General features: G+C 43.9%; 1 protein-coding gene across 1 annotated transcript in view; it reads right to left on the bottom strand.

Moving 5' to 3' along the window:
• RPL35 (ribosomal protein L35) overlaps positions 1–22,874 on the bottom strand; it is a 36,618-nt gene extending 13,744 nt beyond the window's left edge. Inside the window, exons 1-2 of the mRNA XM_040324875.1 lie at positions 22,767–22,874; positions 13,990–14,126 (exon numbers count right to left, since the gene is read on the bottom strand). Of these exons, the coding sequence (XP_040180809.1) occupies positions 13,990–14,126; positions 22,767–22,769 (140 nt within the window). The 5' untranslated portion in view covers positions 22,770–22,874. The remainder of the gene's footprint in view (positions 1–13,989; positions 14,127–22,766) is intronic.
• Between the last annotated feature and the right edge of the window lie 1,273 nt (positions 22,875–24,147).

Raw genomic sequence — 24,147 nt, 5'->3', positions numbered from 1 at the left:
TTCTAGCCCTAGACCTCTAACTCAGAACATGCAACCTGTAGATTTTTTTAAACGTTGCCTATGAAGATTTTAAAGGGTAAAAGTTTGTCGGCATTCCACGAGCGGACGCAATTTTGAAGCGTGACATGTTGGGTATGAATTTACTTGGCGTAACATTATCTTTCATATTAAAAAAAAAAAAAAAAAGGGGGGATAACTTTACGGTTTTATTTTTTAATTAAAAAAAAGTGTAATTTTTTCCCCAAAAAGTGCGCTTGTAAGACCGCTGCGCAAATAGGGCATGACAGAAAGTATTGCAATGATCGCCATTTTATTCTCTAGGGTGTTAGGATAAAAAATATATATATAATGTTTGGGGGTTCCAATTAGAGGGAAGATGGCAGTGAAAAATTACATTAGAATTGCTGTTTAACTTGTAATGCTTAAAGGGTCACTAAAAGGAAAAAAAAATTTTGCTGAAATGACTGTTTACAGGGTATAGACACATAAAAGTTAACTGGTTCCTTTTAAAAATGATTAAAAAGAGATAAAAAACTAATCATATAATGTGCCTTCAGTTTAGTTTCGTTTTTGCCGTTTGCTGGTTCTCTGATGTACAGAGAGCCACTAGAGGGCAGTCAGCCAATAGAGAGCAGTGATACTTTGTCTAAAACTCCTCAGCACCAATCAAGTTTCGTTTTACACACAGTAATCACACCGTCTTGATTAGTGACCACCGTGAGAAATCTCCCAGTACTGTGGTGATCAGGAAACCAGGAAGTGTCCAGAACAGAGGATTTACAGCAACAAAGCAAAAACGAACAATGAGGACATGAAACCAGGACTGCAGTAAGGTAAAGGAAGCTGTTTAGCTAAAAGAATCCTTTAGTGACCCTTTAACTTATAATACCGACGGCTCACCACCAGCTGGTGCCAGCTCACAAAAAAAATGTTGCCCCCCTTCCAAGCCAAGTCGCCAGGACCCTATTTCTAGTCGCCATGGCGACCTGGCGCCCAGGAATTGTCGAGCCCTGGACAACGCTAGGTATCAAAGAGTAAATAGATTAAATAGATAAATGCTTTCAACAATGATATAAATGCAAGAATGACAATATATTCAAGTATAAGGGAAATACATGGCTTAAATAAATACAAAGTGTTGATCAATAACAGAATGCACAAAATGAGCGTCAGCCAAAACTTACCACAGATAAAAGGGAATTCCTTTTTTTTTTTCTACTAAAAGCAAAAAATAGGTAGAATAAACCAACATCCGGAACCGTTGGACAGCAGAAACCCCAAATTACCAAGGAGCCACGACAAAACTAGAACAGGGCCATAGCATACCAAAAGGCCTAAAGGAGAATAAAACATATTCAACAATGGATAGTTAAAGTGAATGGGGCTGTAAACAGGTGATAAAGAAAGAGTATTTCAAATGTACTTGATTGAGTTAAATTAGGCAATAGAACCAATGCGATTGACCAAGATAAGAGATCAATTGGTGTGAGGAGCTGTGGAGACGGTGCCTAGAACAGCTGTTCAAGAGCATCAGTGCCGCAGCCGATTGGTATCTAATAAAAAAAAAAAAAAAAAAAAAGTATATATATATATATATATATATATATATATATATATATATATATATATATATATATATATATATATATATATATATATATATATATATATATATATATATATATATATATATATTTTCCCCCAATAGGATCAAACAAGGGATCAATAGGATTTTGGGCATAAACAGGGGGGTGAAGAGTATCACCCAGAAACATGGAAATTACTGCAGAGGTAATAAATTGCTGATGGAGACTAGATGACCATCGGGTCACAAGCCAGGAGAACCTGCTTGTGACTTGCAGTATGTCTGGTAAGGATGTAAACAACTTTGCGGCTACGAATACGACGCTATGTGTATGCCCTCGCGGCGGCGTCGGACATATGTCGCCGCGAGGCGGACACGTGACGTCGCCGACAACCCATCACGTGGTACGCCAGTGAACCAATGCAGGCAGACGGCGAAGCGTCCATTAGCAGGCCAAAGGCCTGCGTCGGCGGCGCTGGAAGCAGCCATCGCCATGTTGGTTCCTGGAAAGGAACCACCACGCTAAGGTAAAGGAGTAGGTGCACGGACAGGTTGAAAGAAGGTGCAAACACGGGATGATAAAAATAAAATATATAACAGGCAGGAGGGACATCAAATAAGGACCGAAGAGAGCAACATTTTGGATTGGCTGACCCATTTCCTCCATAGGGTCCCTACGTGTCCGTACGGTCCCGGCTAGCCAATCATGAACTCCAGGGAAAAGGGGACCCCACACATTGCAGCAACAGTCCGGGAGGAAAACAAAAAGTAAAAATTCACTCACACACACAGCTATTATAAATAGAAATAAACGGCCGCGCTGCATTTGTGCATTGACAGACAACACAATTTGTTACATAGATCAAATGGGTACAAGTTTAACAAATGATGCACATGATAATACAGAAGAAAATATATTGAATATGTAAAATAACGACATCAATACATATTATGCATACTTAGAATGAATTTAAAGAGAAGTAAATGAAAAAAAAATGAATAAAAAAAATTATAAAAAAGGTTTGAAGCTAAATGCTTCGTTTAAGCCTGGAGGGACCAACGTGGATAGAGAATGTATCCACTTGGCCTCTTTGAATAAAAATCTTATCGCCCCCTCTTTCACCTGGTGGAATGTGTTCAAGAGTGGAGAACTTCATCTTACGACTGTTAAATTGGTGATAGATGCCAGAATGGCGACTGATGGGGGTCTCCATTTTCTTTTTTGAAATGAGAGCCATATGGTCGCGTATTCGATGGAAGGGGCGCTTTGTTTTCCCCACATAAAAAGCTCTGCAGTCGCATTGCATAAGATAAACAATGCCTACGGATTGGCAGGTCACCGAACAGGTCTGTTTGTGAACACGTCCATTTGGGAGTGCGATTGTAGTAGAATTATAGCAACAAAAAGGGCAATTGTGGCATGGTCTAGTTCCCCTTGGTCCCTTTAAGTGTGACGTTTTTGGACAATGACTGCAAACCAAACGTGATTTTTTAAAAGTAATTTGAGGGTAATTTTGATACCGTGTTATTGCTCATTAGCAGACACCAGTATTTTTGTAGAATAGAACAGACTTTGTGGTGGTGACCAGAAAAGCGAGTAATCAGACGTATACCTGGATTTTGTTTAGGTAATTTGGGATCATGGAGAAGCGATCTCCATTTCTGCTGTTTAGCTCACCGATCGGCTTTTTTTTAGACTTTTGTTGCTGTAGCAAAAAAAAAAAAAAGCCCATCAGCGAGCTAAACAGCAGAAATGGAGATCCCTTCTCCATGATCCCAAATTACCTAAACAAAATCCAGGTATACGTCCGATTACTCGCTTTTCTGGTCACCACCACAAAGTCTGTTATATTCTACAAAAATACTGGTGTCTTGCTCATTAGCAAACGCATTCAAAATTACCCTCAAATTACTTTTAAAAAATCACGTTCACTTTGGGACCGTTTGGTTCGCAGTCATTGTCCAAAACGTCACCCTTAAAGGGACCAAGGGGAACTAGACCATGCCACAATTGCCCCTTTTGTTGCTATATTGATTCTACTACAATAGCACTCCCAAATGGACATGTTCACAAACCAACCTTTTCGGTGACCTGCCAATCCGTAGGCATTGTTTATCTTATGCAATGCGACTTTTTATGTGGGGAAAACAAAGCGCCCCTTCTTCCATTGAATACACGAACATATGGCTCTCATTTATATAAAAAAAAAAAAAAAAAGGAGACCCCCGACCCCCCCCCCCCCCCATCAGTCGTCATTCTGGCATCTATCACCAATTTAACAGTCATAAAATGAAGTTCTCCACTCTTGAACACATTCCACCAGGTGAAGGAGGGGGCAACTACGATAATATTTTGCTTCAAAAAGAGGCCAAGTGGATACATTCTCTATCCGCATTGGTCCCTCCAGGCCTAAACGAAGCATTTAGCGTCAAAACTTTTATATGTTCATTTTTTCATTTACTTTTCTTCTTTTTCTCTTTAATTTCATTGTAAGTATGCATAACATGTTGACATGTCATTATATTCAATATATTTACTTCTGTATTATCATGTGCATCATTTGTTAAACTTGTACCCATTTGATCTATGTAACAAATTGTGTTGTCTCAATGCACAAATGCAGCGAGGCCGTTTATTTCCCTTTTTTGGTGCCTCTTAATAGCCATTCATTTTTGTGTATGTATATAAAAATTTTACTTTGTTTTCCCTCCCGGAATGTTGCTGCAATGGGCGAGGTCCCCTTTTCCCTTTGAGTTCATGATTGGCTAGCCGGGACCGTATGGAGGAAATGGTTCAACCAATCCCAAATGTTGCCCCCTTCGGTCCTTATTTGATGTCCCTCCTGCCTGTTATATTTTTATCATCCTGTCTTTGCACCTTCTTTCATCCTGTCCGTGCACCTACTCCTTTACCTTAGCGATGGCTGCTTCCAGCGCCGCCCACGCAGGCCTGGTCCCTTTGGCCTGCTGATGGATGCTTCGCTGTCTGCCTGCATTGGTTCACTGGCGTACCACGTGACGGGTTGTCGGCGAAGTCACGTGTCCGCCTTGCGGCGACGTATGTCTGACGCCACCGCGAGGGCAACCAAATAGCGCGGCGTTCGTAGCCGCAAAGTTGTTTACATCCTTACCAGACCTACTGCAAGTCACAAGCAGGTTCTCCTGGCTTGTGACCCGATGGTCATCAAGTCTCCATCCAGCAATTTAAAACCTCTGCCGGTAATTTCTGTTTCTGGGTGATACTCTTCACCCCCCTGTTTATGCCCAAAATCCTATTGATCCCTTGTTTGATCCTATTGGGAAAGCTATATATAATTGTTTTAATAATCTTTTTTAGATACCAATCAGCTGCAGCACTGATTCTCTTGAACAGCTGTTTTAGGCAACGTCTCTACAGCTCCTCGCACCAATTGATTATTATTATTATTATTCAGGATTTATATAGCGCCAACAGTTTGCGCAGCGCTTTACATCAGGGAAGACAGTACAGTCACAATACAATCAATACAGGAGGGATCAGAGGGCCCTGTCGTTAGAGCTTACAATCTAGAATTGATCTCTTATCTTGGTCAATCGCATTGGTTCTATTGCCCAATTTAATTCAATCAGGTACATTTAAAATACTCTCTCCATCACCTGTTTACAGACCCATTCACTTCAACCATCCATTGTTGAATATGTTTTATTCTCCTTTAGGCTTTTTGGTAGGCTATGGCCCCGTTCTAGTTTGTTGTGGCTCCTTGGTAATTTGGAGTTTCCGCTGTCCATCAACGGTTCCAGATGTTGGTATATTCTTGCTATTTGTTGCTTCCTTTTTTTTCTACTAAAAAGGAATTCCCTTTATCTGTGGTAAGTTTTGGCTGGCGCTCATTTTGTGCATTCTCTTATTGATCAACACTCTTTGTATTTATTTAAGCCATGCATTTCCCTTATACGTTAATATATTGTCATGCAGTCATTCTTGCATCTATATCATTGTAGAAAGCATTTATTTAAAGGATCACTAAAGGAATTTTTTTTTTAGCTAAATAGCTTCCTTTACCTTACTGCAGTCCTGGTTTCATGTCCTCATTGTTAGTTTTTTTCTTTGAAGTAGCTGTAATTCTGCTGTGATCTCCACACTTCCTGCTTGTCTGGCTCCTTATAACCACAGTACTGGGAGCTTTTCACGGTGGTCTAAGCTGTCATTACCGTGTCTAAAATTTAAGGCTGCATTCACAGCTTGGCGTACCTAATCGCAGCGTTTTGTCCCGCGAATTGCGGCGACAAAACGCCGCGATTGTGAATGCAGCCTACCCCCAGGTCCACATCTCCTATGCTGAACGCCGCCTGAAAAAAAGGTCCGGGACTTGTTTTCAGGCGGCAGGCGTACAGCGTTCAGATGTGAACCATCTCCATAAAGGGCAATGTAAAATCATCCCTCCAGCGTCTTAAGGGCTGCTGCGGCGTCGCGCTTCAGGCGTATATACGCCTAGGTGTGAACAGAGCCTAACAGAACCAATCAGATTCATTTTAAAAACAAAACACTGCCCTGGATTTGTTTGTTTTTGTTCTGTGGGTCTCTTTACTTCACATAAACATGAAACCAGTTTAAAAACGAAAGTGAAACTGCAGGCACATTATATGATTGCATTTAATCTATTTTTAATCATTTTTTAAAAGGAATCAGTTAACTTTTATGTCCAGCAAAAAAATTCCTTTAGTGACCCTTTAATCTAACTATTTACTCTTTGATACCTAGCATTGTCTATTCAAAAGCTCCTGAGGAAGCTCTGTATAGCGCAAAACATGTCGAGCAAGCACCTATATCAATGCTTAAATTGATCTTCCAAAATATGTCTGGAGATCATGTAATTTTCTTCCCTCTTAATTGATTTATTTTACATATATTTATTATGTGTTATAAATAAAACACTTTCTATACTTTGTTGTTGACTACATTTTCTATTTAGCACCAGTTTAATAGTCCCTGGGGTCCTCAGGTACCCTCCCCCCCCCCCCTTATTTTCTGCAGTACATGGGACGAGGTGCTCGGATTTAATGATTTCTGTCCATAATTAACCTTTTTATCAGAAAAGAGGACTTTGGACCACTGAGAAACAGACCAGGTAAGAAGCTTCTGACGTGGTTTGTTATTCAGGAGTGGCTTGACAAGAGGAATATGACATTTGAAGCCCATGTCCAGGATCAGTTTGTGGTGGCTCTTGATGCACCGATTCCAGCCTCAGTCCACTCCTTGTGAAAGTCCAACACTTTTATGCCCCCCCCCCCCCCCCCCAACAATACTCTTTAGGCTGAGGTCATCCCTGGTGCTTGTGCACCTTTTTCTTCCACATAACTTTCTATTAATGTGCTTTGATACAGCACTTTGGGAACATCTAACTTCTTTTGCAATTACCTTTTGACGCTTTCCCTCCTTATGGAGGATGTAAATGATGGTTTTCTGCACAACTGTCAGGTCAGCAGTCTTTTCCGTGATTGCGATTACTACTGAACCAGACAGACCATTTAATTTAAAGGCTCAGGAACCCTTTGCAGGTGTTATGGCTTAGGCCATTAGAGTGGGACACTTTGAGCCTAGAATATTGCACCTTTTCACAATATTCTAATTTTCTGAGATTGTGGATTTCAGGTTTTCATGGGGTGCATAATCACAATTATGTTAAATCGTGGCTTGAACCCATCTTGCTTTGCATGTAATGAGTCCACCTCATTAGTCTCACCTTTAAATTTGCATTAGTAAAATAAATGAACTTGTGCACTATATTTTAATTTTCCGAGTTTCAGCTGTATATGGTAAATATCTCCTAAACCATGCCCTATAATAAGGCTTACCTGTAGGTAAAAGTGGCACAAGATGTACTAGATTTAAGTGCACCAACAAATTAAAGCCAAACTCACACTTTGCTGTAACTAAACAGGTTTTATTCATGTGAAATCTTTATCCTAAAAGCTGATCATTGTAAGCACTCCTGCCAGTGTTAAATGATTCTGCACATCCTCGTAAACCAATACAGCTGGAAAAGAGCTTTTTTTCTTCAACAGAACAAATAGATTTTTGTACTCACTGTAAAAATAATTCTCTGAAGTTAATTGGACACAACACTTTAAATCTTGACCTCGTCCATGGCTACTTTCTGAGAAAGTGACAAATAGGGGGATCTCCCTAATGTTTTCAAACAGCGGTTTCTGAAGTACCAGATTCAAATCCCACGGAGGTAGTGGTGGTCGAACCGGAGGGGCCACATGTCGAACCCCTGTGCAACTGTACTCGCCAATTAATGAGCCGTGCCAAGGAGCAAAAAAAAAAAAAAAAAAAAAAAAACCCTTAACCACTTAAGCCCCGGACCAATATGCTGCTAAATGCCCAAAGGCGTTTACAATTCGGCACTGCGTCGCTTTAACAGACAATTGCGCTCGTGTGACGTGGCTCCCAAACAAAATTGGCGTCCTTTTTTCCCCACAAATAGAGCTTTCTTTTGGTGGTATTTGATCACCTCTGCGGTTATTTTTTGCGCTATAAACAAAAATAGAGCGACAATTTTGAAAAAAATGCAACTTTTTTGCTGTAATAAATATTCCCCAAAAACATATATATATAAAAAAATTTCCCTCAGTTTAGGCCGATACGTATTCTACCTATTTTTGGTAAAAAAAATAAAATAAATCACAATAAGCGTTTATCGATTAGTTTGCTCAAAATGTATAGCGTTTACAAAATAGGGGATATTTTTATTGCGTTTTTATTAATTTTTTTTTACTACTAATGGCGGCGATCAGCGATTCTTTTCGTGACTGCGACATTATGGCGGACACTTGACAATTTTGACACATTTTTGGGACCATTGTCATTTTCACAGCAAAAAATGACTTTAAATTGCATTCTTTATTGTGAAAATGACAGTTGCCGTTTGGGAGTTAAACACAGCAACCCGCCATCCCAGAGCAGGTGGTCGTGGGAAACACGTGGCCACTGGTTAGTCACCCCTGATGTACGCGGACGCCACCCCATTTCCTCACACAGATGTAGGCCTTCTATGTGCGATAAATCTTAAGAGGACTTCCTTCGCCCATCCCTTAGCACCCGACTTTCAGCCACGCAGTTAAAGCCAGTGACTAAAGCAGGAATACGTATAGAGCCTTGCGAGAGAAGGACCTCTCGCATCGGCAGTCGCCAAAGGAACACCCGCCACCATTCGTACTATGTCGGCATACCAGGGGCGCCTGGGCCAATCACCGGAATCCCCTCGGTCTCTACTCTGCGAAGTAGACGAGGGGGGGAAGTTTGATCAGGGGTGGGGGGGACATAAAACACCCGATAATGCCCGTGTGGAATTGAGCATACGGTACCACCTCGAAAGTGGCTACCATGAGAGAGACGACCACTTGTGAGACGCCAACAGCTTCACCGCAGACCGAAGAGTCTGCAGTTTGTCCGAAGGGAGAAAAACCCTCTTGCCTCTGAGGAGTCCAGAATCATGCCCAGGTACTCCAGGCGTTAAGTCGGTAGCAACACAGACTTCTGGAGGTTGAGAACCCAGCTGAACCCCCGAAGAGTGACTGGCGATTGCCACATCCTCCTGCTCTCAGGAGGTCGTCCAGGAAGCCCACAATTGCGATTCCTCGCTGTCTCTGCAAAGCCAGAATAGGGGCAAAAACCTTGGTGCCGACACCAGGCCAAAAAGGAAGAGCTACAAATTTGTAGTGGTCGTCCGACCGCAAACCGAAGAAAGCTCCGATGCCTGACGCATATGGGGACATGCAAGTATGCGTCCTTGATGTCCAGGGACACCAGAAAATACCCCTGATGGAGTGCAGCGACCACACAGCGAACCGATTCCATCCTGAACCTTTGCACCTTCACAAAGCTGTTGAGGGCCTTAAGGTCCAGGATCGGACAGACCCCTTCAACTTGTTTGTAGTCCCAAAGGAGGGAGTAGAAGCCCTGAAACTATTCCTGCGACGGCACCGGCACTATCACTCCGCGCAGCAGCAGGTCCTGCACTGCCCCAGGTTTGAGGGAAAAAACCTGTTTAGTGAACAAGAAAGAAACCATCTATCCTGATGAAACCACTTTGCAGACCCACTGGTCTGAAAGCAGGGGAGGTCCGCCGAGCTGCAAACTCCCAAAGGCGACACCCCCCCCCCCCCCCCCGAGAGACGGGCGGGGCAAACCTTCATGCTGCCATAGATTTGTTCGCAGGCTTGCGAAACCAAGGACGCTTCTGTCCCTCAGCGGACAGGACACCTTGGCGGTCTGGGAATGCTTAACTGCCAGCCAGGGTGTGTACGAAAAAATGCTTCTGAGCCGAAAAGGAGGGCCCTGGCTCCTTACCTTTTTTGGATTGAGGGAGCAATGTACTCTTACCCCCAGTGACATTTTTAATAAGGTCATCCAGTGAAGCTCCAAAGAGCCTCTCTCACTGAAAAGGAAACTCTGCCAAAGCCTTCTTAGATGCCTGGTCCGCAGCCCAGAATTTTAGCCAAATCAGGCAACGTAGCACCACAGCAGATACGGAGGCTCTAGAAAGCAAGGGGGCCGTATCCGAGGCCGCATCACAGACATACTTAAGGCCATGCACCAACTGGTCTGCCGGTTCCACGCAGACCGGGGGGGGCCTGTTGCTTTTCCAACTCACGGTGCAATAATTTAGCCTGTTCAGTAAGAGTTTGCGACACCAGTGCCATGGCTAAACACTGGCCGCAATGCTGACCCCCACCACCGTAAACATGGACCGGCACAACGGTCTCGATCCTCCTGTCGGCAGAGTCCTTAAAAGCAGGGGTCCCCTCCACCCGAATCGTGGTTACCTTATTCAACCTGGATTCGGTGGGGGGGCTCTACAATCTGAGATTACCATTCTTTCATGAAACTCTCCTCAAAAGGGCAATGCACCGACATGCGTTTTGGAACCAAAAAGGCCCACTGCGGGCGCTCCCATTCCTTGTAGATAAACTAAGTTGGGTAGGGAAACACCCTAGCTGTGCGGGCCGGCTTGTGGGACCCAAAAGGAACAAAAACCTCTGTAGATGCCCACGCCGTATCCTCTCTTTAGGATATCCCGCACCGCCATGATTCCTCACTGTCCTGGTCCGCGGGGCCTGAGTCTGAATCAGAGCTTTCCCCAGAAGATGGGCGGGGAACCCCCTTGCGCCCGCACACCGCTTCCACCCTGGCAACAAAAGACTCCAGGACCGCCGACAAAGCAGGTGAAGGGGAACCGGTTGCCACAACAGATGTCTGGGAAAGAAGCGCCAGGTTCTGATGCCATGCTGACCCACACTCGCCTGACACCTGTTAAATTATATGCAAAATAGACAACACCAGGGATGAAAGTGCACCAAGTGTCAAAAGAAAAAAGGGGAGGGGTTTAACACCACAAATGCAGTGTATTATACAACATGTAATTAAAAAACACTCCAAGGGACAGTGGAGGATGTTTGACGCGTTTCTGGTCTTATGGGGAAGCAGAAGACCATCATCAGGGGCCAGAGGAGTGTACGTGTCCAAGACCCCCGTTTGCTCCTGGACACGCAGTTGCACCTTCAATCCGAGGGGATCGTATCTTGAGCCCATACACCATTGTCATACCATCAAGGGATTACTCTATCCGTATACCAACAGTATGTGTATTTTTGAAACCAATCAAGGTGCTAGTCGGTCTGGATGGAGTAGTATATCACCCTTAACATATGTGTTCCATGCTGCGGTTTTATTATTATTTTTTAGATTGAGAATCTATACATCGTACACTCCTCTGGCCCCTGATGATGGTCTTCTGCTTCCCCATAAGACCAGAAAAGCGTTGGGAATCCTTTACCGTCCCTTGGAGAGTTTTTTAATTACATGTTGTATAATACACTGCATTTGTGTTAAACCCCTCCCCTTTTTCTTTTGACACTTGGTGCACTTTCATCCCTGGTGTTGTCTATTTTGCATATATTTTTCAACTGTTGTGTACAGTACATATACCTTGATCATCAAGCATCAACCGTATCTTGTTTGGTCCATTTATTAAACTTTCTAATTTTGAGTTTGGCCTTGAAAGCTTTTTGGGGGGTATTTCTCTTTCTTTTCTAGAGGCAAAAATGAGAGGACCCCCGGCCAGTTAAGTCTGCAAACTGCAGAAACCTCCAATCACACAGCGGCCCATAGTATGGGGAGGAGGGAAAGACAGGGAGAGCGAGAGACCCTGGTCAACCCCGCCCCAAGAATGCCCAGCTGCTCCATCCTGCCAAGACAGGTGGAACCATATTTACCCCTCCCGGCAGACGGGAGTCCACTAGAGTTAATCGACCCTGGGCCGATTGGACCCTCCTCAGGGCCAAAAGGGAGCCATACGTCCTTTGCTAGGCAGAAAGAAACTGAGGCTGCAGGGAGGAGGGTTATGTCCTGAGGGACCACCCCCTGGACAGGGCTGTTCAACTCTTAAAGTAACATGCATTTAATTATCCAACATGTTTCTGCCTAGTCCTCCTGTGAACAGGAACATAACCCACTTGTCAAGATTTATGGAGCCGTGTCCATCCATGTACGATAAAGAAACAGGTTTTATATGTGTCACCAAACTTAAACCACTCTGCCTCTGAAGGGTATATCCATGAAAGACCACCTGAGCAGCCTAGGGCCAAGAATCTATTTTAAGGGCTGCATAATAAGTGGAGAAAAGTTTAGTAGGGCCTGGGTTTTTTAAATTCTCTAGAGGTGGCATCCGAATAGGGTTATCCAAAAAGCCAAATTGCACAGCATGCCAAAGTTGATATTAAAATAAGTAGGTGCGTGGCAAATCAAAGTCCATGCAGAATTGGTTTGAACTATATCTTTAACCACTTAAAGACCTTAGGTGTTTTTCAGATTTGGTGTTTGCAAGACTAAAACAGTTTTTTCTGCTAGAAAATTACTTAAAACCCCCAAACATATTTTTTTTTCTTCGAACACCCTAGAGAATAAAATAGTGGTTATTGCAATACTTTGTCACACCGTATTTGCGCAGCGGTCTTACAAGCGCACTTTTTTTGGGAAAAATTCACTTTTTTGAATTAAAAAAATAAAACAATAAATTTGGCCCAATTTTTTTTATATATTGTGAAAGATAATGTTACGCCGAGTAAAATGATACCCAACATGTCACGCTTAAAAATTGCGCCCGCTCGTGGCATGGCGTCAAACTTTTACCCTTAAAAATCTCGATAGGCGACGTTTAAAAAATTCTATAGGTTGCATTTTTTGAGTTACAGAGTAGCTCTAGGGCTAGAATTATTGCTCTCGCTCCAACGATCACGGCGATACCTCACTTGTGTGATTTGAACACCGTTTTCATATGCGGGCGCTACTCGCATATGCTTTTGCGCGCAAGCTCGTCGGGACGGGGAGCTTTAAAAATTTTGGTTTTCTTATTTATTTTTATTTATTTTATTACTTTTTACACTGAAATAAAAAAATAAATAAAATTGATCACTTTTATTCCTATTATAAGGAATGTAAACATCCCTTGTAATAGAAAAAAGCATGTCAGGTCCTCTTAAATATGAGATCTGGGGTCAAAAAGACCTCAGATCTCATATTTAGACTTCAATGCAAGAAAAAAAAAATTGAATTTTTTTTTCAAATGACAAAAAAAAAAAAAAGAAGTCTCTTTAAGATGCTGGGCGGGACTGGCGTTTTGACGTCACTTCCGCCCAGCAAAGCTATGAGGACGGGTGGGGGCCATCTTGCCCTCACTCAAGTCCTCACCGCTCAGGCTGCAGCATCCGATCTCCTCCGCCGCTACCGACGGCTACGGTAAGCGGCGGAGGGCGCGGAAGGGGGGGGCCCCTCTCCCGCCACCGATACCACAGTAGGGGAGCCAATGAGCAGGTCTGGTGGCAGCAATGTCTTCAGGCCACCCGCGATCACTCCTCAGACGCAGAATGGGGATCTGCCAATGTAAACAAAGCAGAGCCCCGTTCTGCCAGGGGAGTGCAGCGTGATCGTCTGTTCGATCGCAATTAACACTCTGTACGCCCAATCAGTCCACTCACCCCACAGTCCAAAACACCTCCCTAGTACACTTAACCCCTTCCCTGCCAGTGTACAGTGATTAGTGGATATTTTGAGGTCTGATCACTAATATCACTGGTCCCAAAAACCAGGCGTCAGATCTGCCCGCTGCAATCCCACTAAAAATAGCTGATCATTACAAGGAAAAAAGACTACTATAATCCAAAATAAAGTTTTGCCTCCACTTTAAGCATATATTTATATTTTCCACATCCATTTTGATGGGGTACACATGGCACTTATTTGAGCCAACTTCTTTTTAACCATGTCGTCAACCAAGAACTGATGTGAATAGTTCAACAATCTCAAGTTGAGGTGGAAAGGAAAAAGGGTGTGCACTCTACAAAAAGTGTAAAATACTCACATTTTGGACAACTTGGAAGCAGCTCCTCCTGTCACCTTAGCAACTCTGAGTTGAGACAGTTCAACCTTGAGGTCATCCAACTGTTTCAATAGCTCTTCCTTCTTCTTACCACGCAGGTCTCTAGCCTTAATTTTCGCCTATAAACAAAAAAGGAATTTTACCAATTATAAAGCTACACATTTCAACTAAACACAATGCTTACAATTACAAAGCTTTACATCACAACTTGAAGACCTTTACATTTTCCAGAACAGATTCACAATTATTTGTGAGTGGGATATGATGATATTATCCACTTTGTGACTGCCTGCACTGTACAGCAGACAATCAGCCGATTAGGCAAAGCAACATACCCATATGTCGCTGCCTACTTGCACCCACTGATCGTACAGTGGGAGCTTCTCAGCAAGTCCCAGCCATTGATTCACAGACGGGACCTGCTGTTCATTCACAGCCCTGTGCACAGGGAACAATCTGTTTCTCATTCCTGCAGGGATGAGAAACATAAATAAAACCAGATTTTTCACACACACACACACACACACTTATTCCCCTGATCACCCAGCCAGCTGTATTGATGTCAGTGACACCGTTATACGTGGGCCGGACTGAAGTTTGCTTCTGTATGTGAGCAGACGGGGACGCTTAAATTTGTATTTTATTTTTTAGTTTGACCGTTTAAAAAAAAAAAAAAAAAAATTGATCACTTTTATTCCTATTACAGGGAATGTAAACATCCCTAGGAATATGGCATGATCGGACCCTTTTCCTGAGAAGATCTCATCTTCCCACCCAAGGCAGCACCGTTTGTTTGAATGCAGAGGTCGGGCGTGAGGCCATAACATCGTGCCCGGCCTCTGATGATCATAGACACTCCATCTCCTGTCTCAGACTCACCGATCGCATCGGTGAGTCGGTAGAAGCATCCGGGGACAATGTCCCCTCTCACCGCCCGAATAGCTGCTATAATCATTCTTATGGTGTAAGGAATCTCAGGCTGAAAAAGACAATATCTAAATGATAGATGTAGGCATCAGATATACCTGCTCAAAGTCAAGGCCGGCGGGGAGTGGTTAATCGGATTAAAAAAAAAAATAAAAAAAAAATGTAATATGCCATTTTTCAATGATGGGGGGCACCAATCCCCCAGGAACTCCAATTGGCCAAAACTTTATTGGATATGTTTTATAGCAGAAAGTGAAAAAGTTCTATTCAAAAACTGTTTATAAATCACAATAAAAAAAAGTGGTGGTCAAATATCACCAGAAGAAAGTTCTTTGTGCGACAGAAACCATACATTTTGATTGAGTTTGGATGTAGTTCAAACAACCTCCCTCTGCTGTTGGATTTAACAGTTGCTCATCTATGCTGTTCAGGAGAAGCCTTGTATTTTCAATTACAAGACTTCCCCCTGATTGGATGAGGTGAAAATGCTATTGCCCTAGTGAGGTCTACCATTGCAGAATTCTCATCCTCCAAAGGGACTACTAAACTTTGTTAATAGAGGAGAGGTTGAGATGTTCTGTAGCCCTATCCTAGGGTGACAAAGCTGCCTTTACATATATTAAATCAGGGGTCGACAATATCCGGGTGCCAGGTCGCAATTGCGACAAGAAATTGTGACCTGGCGGCCGCCGGTAATTTAGGCCTGTGTCTCCGTGTTCCCCCACGATCGCGACGGCCGGTAATTGAGGCCACGGCTTTGTGAAATCCCAAGCTCTTCCTTCTGTGAGCTGATGCCATCTGGTGGAGGCCGTTGGCATTACAAGTTAATCAATTGTAGTATGTAATTTTTCACTATTTTCACTGCCATCTCCTAATTAGAACCCCCAAACATTATATACATTTTTTATTCTAACCCCCTAGAGAATAAAATGGCGATTGTTGCAATACTTTGTCACGCCGTATTTGCACAGCAGTCTTACAAGTGCACTTTGGGGAAAAAACTTTTTTTAATAAAAAAATAAAACAGTAAATTGATGCCCAACATGTCACGCTTCAAAATTGCGTCCGCTCGTGGAATGGCGACAAAATGTTACCCTTTAAAATCTCCATAGGCGACGTTTAAAACATTCTACAGGTTGCATGTTTTGAGTTAGAGGAGGTCTAGAATTATTGCTCTAACGATCGTGGCGATACCTCACGTGTGGTTTGAATACCGTTTACATAAGCAGGCGCTACTCACATATGTGTTTGCTTCTGCGCGCAAGCTCGTCAGGACGGGCGCGTTTTCTGGCTCTTAACTTTTTTTAGCTGGCTCCTAGATTCCAAGCAAATTTGTCAAACCCTGTATTAAATAGAGTGTTGTCACCCTAGGGCAGAAAGTGTTGCTGATAAAAATCACCAGGTAAAAGTGAAGGAGCGAGATAGAGATATATATATCTTTGATAGAGGACTGGATGACAAAGTTATCTTAACCACTTCCAGACCTTAGGTGTTTTTCAGATTTGGTGTTTGCAAGACTAAAACAGTTTTTTCTGCTAGAAAATTACTTAAAACCCCCAAACATTATATATTTTTTTCTAACACCCTAGAGAATAATATAGTGGTCATTCCAATACTTTGTCACACCGTATTTGCGCAGCGGTCTTACAAGCGCACTTTTTTTGGAAAAAATTCACTTTTTTGAATTAAAAAATAAGACAATAAATTTGGCCCAATTTTTTTATATATTGTGAAAGATAATGTTACGCCGAGTAAAATGATGCCCAACATGTCACGCTTAAAAATTGCACCCGCTCGTGGCATGGCGTCAAACTTTTACCCTAAAAAATCTCGATAGGCGATGTTTAAAAAATTCTAGAGATTGCATTTTTTGAGCTACAGAGTAGCTCTAGGGCTATAATTACTGCTCTCGCTCCAACGATCGCGGCGATACCTCACTTGTGTGATTTGAACACCGTTTTCATATGCGGGCGCTACTCGCATATGCGTTCGCTTCTGCGCGCGAGCTCGTCGGGACGGGGCGCTTTAAAAAAAATGTTTTTGTTTTCTTTTTTATACTGAAAAAAAAATAATTTGATCACTTTTATTCCTATTACAAGGAATTTAAACATCCCTTGTAATAGAAAAAAGCATGACAGGTCCTCTTAAATATGAGATCTGGGGTCAAAAAGACCTCAGATCTCATATTTGGGCTTAAATGCAAAAAATAAAAAGTCATTTTTTCAAATGACCAAAAAAATAAAATTGTGTCTCTTTAAGAGGCTGGGCGGGACTGACGTTTTGACGTCACTTCCGCCCAGCAGAGCTATGGGGACGGGCGAAGGAGATTTTTCCTTCAGTCTCGTCCCCGCTCACCAGCCGACAGCACCCGATCGCCTCCGCCGCTACCGACGGCTCCGGTAAGTGGCGGAGGGCGCGTGAGAGCACCTCTCCCGCCACCGATAACGGCGATCTTGCGGCGAATCCACCGCGGAGACCGCCATTATCGGATTCCAGACCGCTCACCCTAAAGATCGATACCTCGGTTGTGGCAGCAGCTGCTGCCATTACCGAGATATCAATCTTTAAAAACAGGACGTACATCGTCGTGCGCAGGTCTGGAAGTGGTTAAACTCAACTGAGCGAAAACAGAACTTCTCCTGTTTCACGCCAAACGTATGAATCAACCTGCAACAACTTGGACCCCCCGCCCATTCTGGGCAAAATCATCACCCCTAGCGCCAAAGTCAAAAGTCTTGGGGTCATCTTTGACTCCTACATGACAATGGATGCACAAATAGGGTCAGTAGTCAGCGGATCTCACCATCTGCTGCGCCTACTACACAGACTTGCTCCTTTTATTCCCAAGGAAGACATAGCGGTCGTGGTGGGAGCTATTGTAAACTCAAGATTGGACTATGCAAATGCCCTTTACCTCGGACTCCAAGTACCAAATCGCTCGTCTACAAGTCGTTCAAAATACGGCCGCTAGACTTGTGACTGGGAAAAAACCTTGGGAATCAATCTCACCTTCACTGAGAACCCTTCACTGGTTACCAGCAAAAGACAGAATCACTTTTAAAGCACTCTGTCTAACGCATAGATGTATCTATGGGAATGCTCCCCATTATCTATGCGAAAAAATAAAAGCTCATAATCCCAATCGCGTTCTGCGATCCACCAATCAAAATCTCCTCCAGATACCAAAAGCCAACTACAAGTCCAAAGGCGAAAGGAGATTCGCGGTCCAAGGGCCTAGACTATGGAACGCTTTACCAACCAGCATTCGGTTGGAGGAGAACCACTTGACGTTCAGGAGAAAGATCAAGACTCATCTCTTTTGATACCAAAGGAGACAGGAACAACAAGCGCCCAGAGGCGATTAAGTTCGCATGTGTTGCGCTATATAAGTTTTCATTCATTCATTCATACACACACACTATTGCATCACTCGCACCCGAGACCTGCTAAACTGCAATATATTCAGTTTATGTTCTTGGTCCAAGGTGCACCTTATAACCCGCCCATGTTCTTGTCTGCTTCAACGCTATGCAAGTCTGGGACAAAGTGCCCTTAATCTGTTGCATTCCCAATCGCCGTTTAGTAGCTCTCAAATACTCAGTTCTAGCATTCACTGCCTTGTGTATAGCTTCTTCTTGCGATAGTCGAGGCTGTAATTATATGGCAATGTTGCAATTGAGAGGCCCTTTCTGATGGAAGGTACCTAACTGTCAAGTTGATATTGCAAGTTCAGTGGTTTGACCCACAGATCTGGAGCAAGCCTGCATCCAGTGTGTCAGAGCTGCATAAATCCCTGTGGTCCTACTCAGACTGTTAAAGCTGGAGGATTAGTTTGATAACCGAGCAACTAGCATTTTAGAATGCAAGACCCCCTTTTACACTGGTGTCGACCACAGCGTCGGCGGTAAAACACTGCTATTTTACCGTCGGATTTGCGGCGCATTTCGGCCACTAGCGGGGTGCTTTTAACCCCCGCTAGTGGCAGAGAAAGGGTTAATATTCTAAATATGAAACCATTTTGTTTGCCAATATTAAAGATTCTAACTACCAGCAAGAATAAGCAATTACATTTAAAGAGCACCTGTCATTTCAGATCCATCACGGTAGCGCCCGTTAGCGGGCGTCCACTCACCTGCTGCTGCCCCGGCCCTCGCCTTGTTTTGTCACTGCCGCATCACTAGCAGCCCCAATAAAATGAATAGGACCGAGTCAACGGCGTGTCAGAGGAGCCAATGCGGGACAGATGACAGCTGCGCTTTAAAAATGATTTATATCAAGCCAAATTAATAGCGATTTAAATCAAATCCACCCTGATGCAAAGAAGACGTATATAGGGAGATTTGTTTAATCTCTATCATCTTAGGCTGTTCCACTTCACTGGGTATATGCAAGGGTTTACATCCACTTTAAAGTGGTTGTCAAGGCATTGGGGGAGATTTAGAGCCGGTTCACACAGGGGCGGCACGACTTCGGGGGCGACTCGGCCAGGCGACCTGAAAACGATTTCCAAGGCGATTTGCAAAATGACTTCTGTATAGAAGTCAATGCAAATCGCCCCGAGTCGCCCCCGAAGTAGTACAAGAACCTTTTTCTAAGTCGGAGCGACTCGCGTCGCTCCTATTAGAACGGTTCTATTCACTACAATGGGACGCGACTTGTCAGGCGGCTGTGTCGCCTGACGAGTCGCGCCAGTGTGAACCGGGTCTTACTAAAACTGGCGAACCTAAAATCTGGTGCAGCTTTGCATGATAGCCAATCAGCTTCTAATGTCAGCTTGTTCAATTAAGCTTTGGCAATAAAACCTGGAAGTTGATTGGTTTATATGCAGAGCTGCCCCAGATTTTTCACTCTCCAGTTTTGGTAAATTAACCCCATTGTGTCCTTAGTAGAATCCCCTCTGTTATATCCTGCGATATCACTCAATACCTTTGTTTTATAGAAATGATGCAGCGCAGAACCTTATTTTGAAGAATCGCTGCGCAGTCAGCTGATTGAGGGTTCTCCTACCCCACGCCAAGGACTCCAGAGGGAAGGGCTGAGGATGAGAGCCTCGGACAATCACGTGACCCATCAGTTCTTCAATAAGATATTGCGCCACATAATTTGTATTAAACAAGGGCAGCGAGCAATATCACAGGCTATAACCGAGGGGCTTCTACTGAGAGCCAGTACACACTGGGGCAACTCGTCAGGCGACTCAGCCGCCTGACGAGTCGCATTCTATGCAATAGAACCGTTCCAATAGGAGCAACGCAAGTCGTTCCGACTTAGAAAAAGGTTCTTGTACGACTTCGGGGCGGCCTGCATTGACTTCTATACAGAGGTCATTTTGCAGGTCGCCTCCGAAGTCGTCTTCAGGACGCCTTGCGGAGTCGCCCCTGAAGTCGTGCCACCTAAGTGTGAACCGGCACTAAGCAGTTTTTTGTTTGTTTTTTTACACAGTATAGTAGCAGCAGGGGAGGGGCAGGGAGAATACAGCTCTCACAATCTGGAAGGGAAGAGAATACAGGAGAGCTGCCGATGACAGGTACGTAAATTGACCATGGTGTCAGGCATCATCAACCCCAGTATTCTCTTCAGCCAGAAATTCCCTGCACCGTAAGAACAATCATAGTGGCAGTTCAGGCCCTTCCACCACATTTCAGTGCTTCACAGCACACCTGTGCGATTCACAAGACAAAGAAGGAATCCACCAATGCCTGAAGTTGACCATTGAGATTTCCCGGGAACAGATGGTCCCTGGTCATCCCCATGACCATCAGAGGCCAGGGCACGACGTTGCAACATACCCAGCCTGCCAGTTGTAAATGATGCCATATACTCGGCTGGAAAGCATTGCCTATGAAGATGAGTACCGAAGCTTGGCACCATCCCATGAGCGTGCCCAATTTGCAAGCATGACATGTTGGGTATTTACTCAGCATAACATCTTTCACATTCTAGAAAATAAAAAAATCGTGCCAACTTTAGCTTTTTATTTCATGAAACCTATTTTTTTAAAAAACATGTTAAAAAAATTGCTGCGCAAATACCATGTGCCAAAAAGTTGTAACGACCTCCATTTTTCCCCTAGGGTCTCCGATATACATAAAAAAAAAAATACACACAATGTTTGGGGGATCTGATTAATTCTACCAAAAAAAAAAATAAACATTTTTACATGTAGGAGCGAAGTGCCAGAATTGGCCCGGATGGAAAGTGGTAATGCAATAGGGTGATTTTTTTTTTTATGCTTTACCTTTGCAGGGAAAGAGGAACTAAAACCCATCATGGTTTACCAACTCTTTAGTTTCACACCAATTTACATGTATTGTAACATTCATACATACCAAGGACTTTTTAGACAGGAGCCAATTAAGCTACCAGCCTGTCTTTGGAGAGCCGGAGGAAATGGAAAAAAAAAAAAAAAAAAGTTCCCGAAGGAAGACCGGCAAACTCCAGGCAGGTAGTGCCACGGCAAAACAAAAGATTCTTCGACAGCCACACTCCGAATAAAAATTGTCTTTATTGTAAAATCCAAAACAGCACTACAAGTCACAGCACACTGGTCAAGATGACACGTTTCACACTATATACTAGTGTTTAATCATAGCTACCTAACACAAATCATTAATTATAAAGCACTCATAGGAAACCATGTGACCAAAATGAGAGGGTGTGGGTAACATTACTGGTAAACTGGTAGTGAAAATGTGTGGTTCAGGAATCCTGAAGTAAAAAGTGAACAGGGAGGGGCATCTGAAGATACATCTATGTATATAAATCCAGTGAACTAGAGTAAAAAAACAAATGGAAATATGTAGTATTAAAGAATGAAATGAAGAGGATTTCATTCTTTAATACCACATAATTCCATTGTTTTTTACTCGAGTTCACTGGATTTATATACATATACATCTTCAGATGGCCCTGTTCACTTTATTCAGTGTTCAGGATCACTGAACCACACATTTTCACTACCAATTATATGTTAATTACCCACACCCTCTCATTTTGGTCACATGGTTTCCTATGAGTGGTATATAATAAGTAAAGATTTGTGTGTTAGGTAGCCATGCTTAAACACTAGTATAGAGTGAAACATCAGCTTGACCAGTGTGCTGTGACTTGTAGTGTTTTGGATTTCACAATAAAGGCAATTTTTATACAGAATGCAGCTGTCCAGAGGATTCTTCTTTTGCCTTATACATGCATTGCAAGCACCCGTGGTTCTGGGAGAAGTGATTACCTTGAAGATATCCACACCTGAAGCGGCTTCCCTTTCTGTTGCAGGTAGTGCCATGGTTGGGATTTAAACGAACAAACCTGGCGCTGCTGGGCAGAAGTCAGAGCTAGCCACTGTGCTACCTGCTCCCCTCCTTCTAAAAGTAAAGTACACCATACAGTACAGGCATTTGTATGGTAAAACTAAGCTCTGCAATAACGAATGTATTGTTATGTCTACTCTCGTTCAATGCTCGGCCTAGTTAGGGTTACTTACACTGCTGCCATGGAAGCTGACAGAGGAACCCTATGACATGTTTAACACACTCCAAAAACCTGCCGTTATGGCGTCTCAAAATATACAGAGAGCGTTTCTGACTGCAGGCCGCAGCCATTATAAACGACACGCTGCTCTCTGCCACAAAGTACACGAAAGCCTCACAAGGACAAGGCCTCCCTGTTATAGCAGAACATACGAGCCACAGTGACATTTATATATGAACCCGCAATACAGCCTGAAACTCACTCCAGGCTCTGTCCCCTCTCTCCCTGCACTACGTGATCGAGCGATGAGCCTCTCAAGGCGAAGGATTATACCGGATTACACCGGAGCAACACATTCCACTCACCATTGTCGTCGGCAGCTGCAACAGGAAAGGGAGGAGATATCGAGGAGCGGAGTTCTTCCGGGTGATGGACAGTTCCAATTTGAGGCGATCTAAGGGGAGGATGGGATAGCGTTATGGTACAGTCCGAGCGTGGACTTGGAGGGGGCGGGATTTGTTGGAATCAGCGTTGGGTTAGACCTACGCTATTTGTATGCGTATAACATCTAGTCTATCATGTATACTCCTTATGAACAGAGCAATTTTTTACTTCCACTATGGCAAAAAGTACCTCAGGCATTATGCTGTTTTCACCGCATAACCTATTTAACCTTTTTGCTGCCAGAGCCGTTTTTTGCACACATGCTTAAAAATAATTTTAGTCCCCCCACACACAAATGTATGTTCTCTGAGAGCCGACACCCTAGATCAGGGGTGTCAAACTCAATTTAGTCGAGGGCCGCATCAGCAGTGTGGTTGCCCTCAAAGGGCCAGTTGTATCTGGGTCGCACTACATACAGAGTATAGCATTATGTCAGGATTATGCTATGTACAGAGTGCAGGGTTCAGCAGTGCGTTACATACAGAGGGTAGGAATTCAGGGGTGTACTACGTACAGAAATTCAGGGGTGTGCTACGTGCAGAAATTCAGGGGTGTGCTACATACAGAGGGCAGAGCTTAGGGGTGGGCTGTGCCCAATGTGCAACATCTCACTTTCACCCCTTCTCCTGGGTTCTGCACCCAGCACTCTGTCCCCTCCCAAAGCAAACCAGGCAGGTCAGGAGGGCATGCACCAGGGAGGTGAGGAGAGCACACACCAGGGAAGTCAGGAAAGCATGCACCAGTTAGGTGAGGAGAGCACACACCAGGGAGGTCAGGAAAGCATGCACCAGTTAGGTAAGGAGAGCACACACCAGGGAGGTCAGGAAATCATGCACCAGTTAGGTGAGGAGAGCACACACCAGGGAGGTCAGGAAATCATGCACCAGTTAGGTGAGGAGAGCACACACCAGGGAGGTCAGGAAAGCATGCACCAGGGAGGTGAGGAGAGCACACACCAGGGAAGTCAGGAAAGCATGCACTAGTTACGTGAGGAGAGCACACACCAGGGAGGTCAGGAAATCATGCACCAGTTAGGTGAGGAGAGCACACACCAGGGAGGTCAGGAAAGCATGCACCAGGGAGGTGAGGAGAGCACACACCAGGGAAGTCAGGAAAGCATGCACCAGTTAGGTGAGGAGAGCACACACCAGGGAGGTCAGGAAAGCATGCACCAGTTAGGTAAGGAGAGCACACACCAGGGAGGTCAGGAAATCATGCACCAGTTAGGTGAGGAGAGCACACACCAGGGAGGTCAGGAAATCATGCACCAGTTAGGTGAGGAGAGCACACACCAGGGAGGTC

Source organism: Rana temporaria, chromosome 9 (genome assembly GCF_905171775.1).
Source record: "Rana temporaria chromosome 9, aRanTem1.1, whole genome shotgun sequence".
Lineage (NCBI taxonomy): Eukaryota > Metazoa > Chordata > Amphibia > Anura > Ranidae > Rana > Rana temporaria.
Note: the sequence above shows the minus strand (reverse complement) of the source record. Positions and strands in the feature narration are given on the sequence as shown.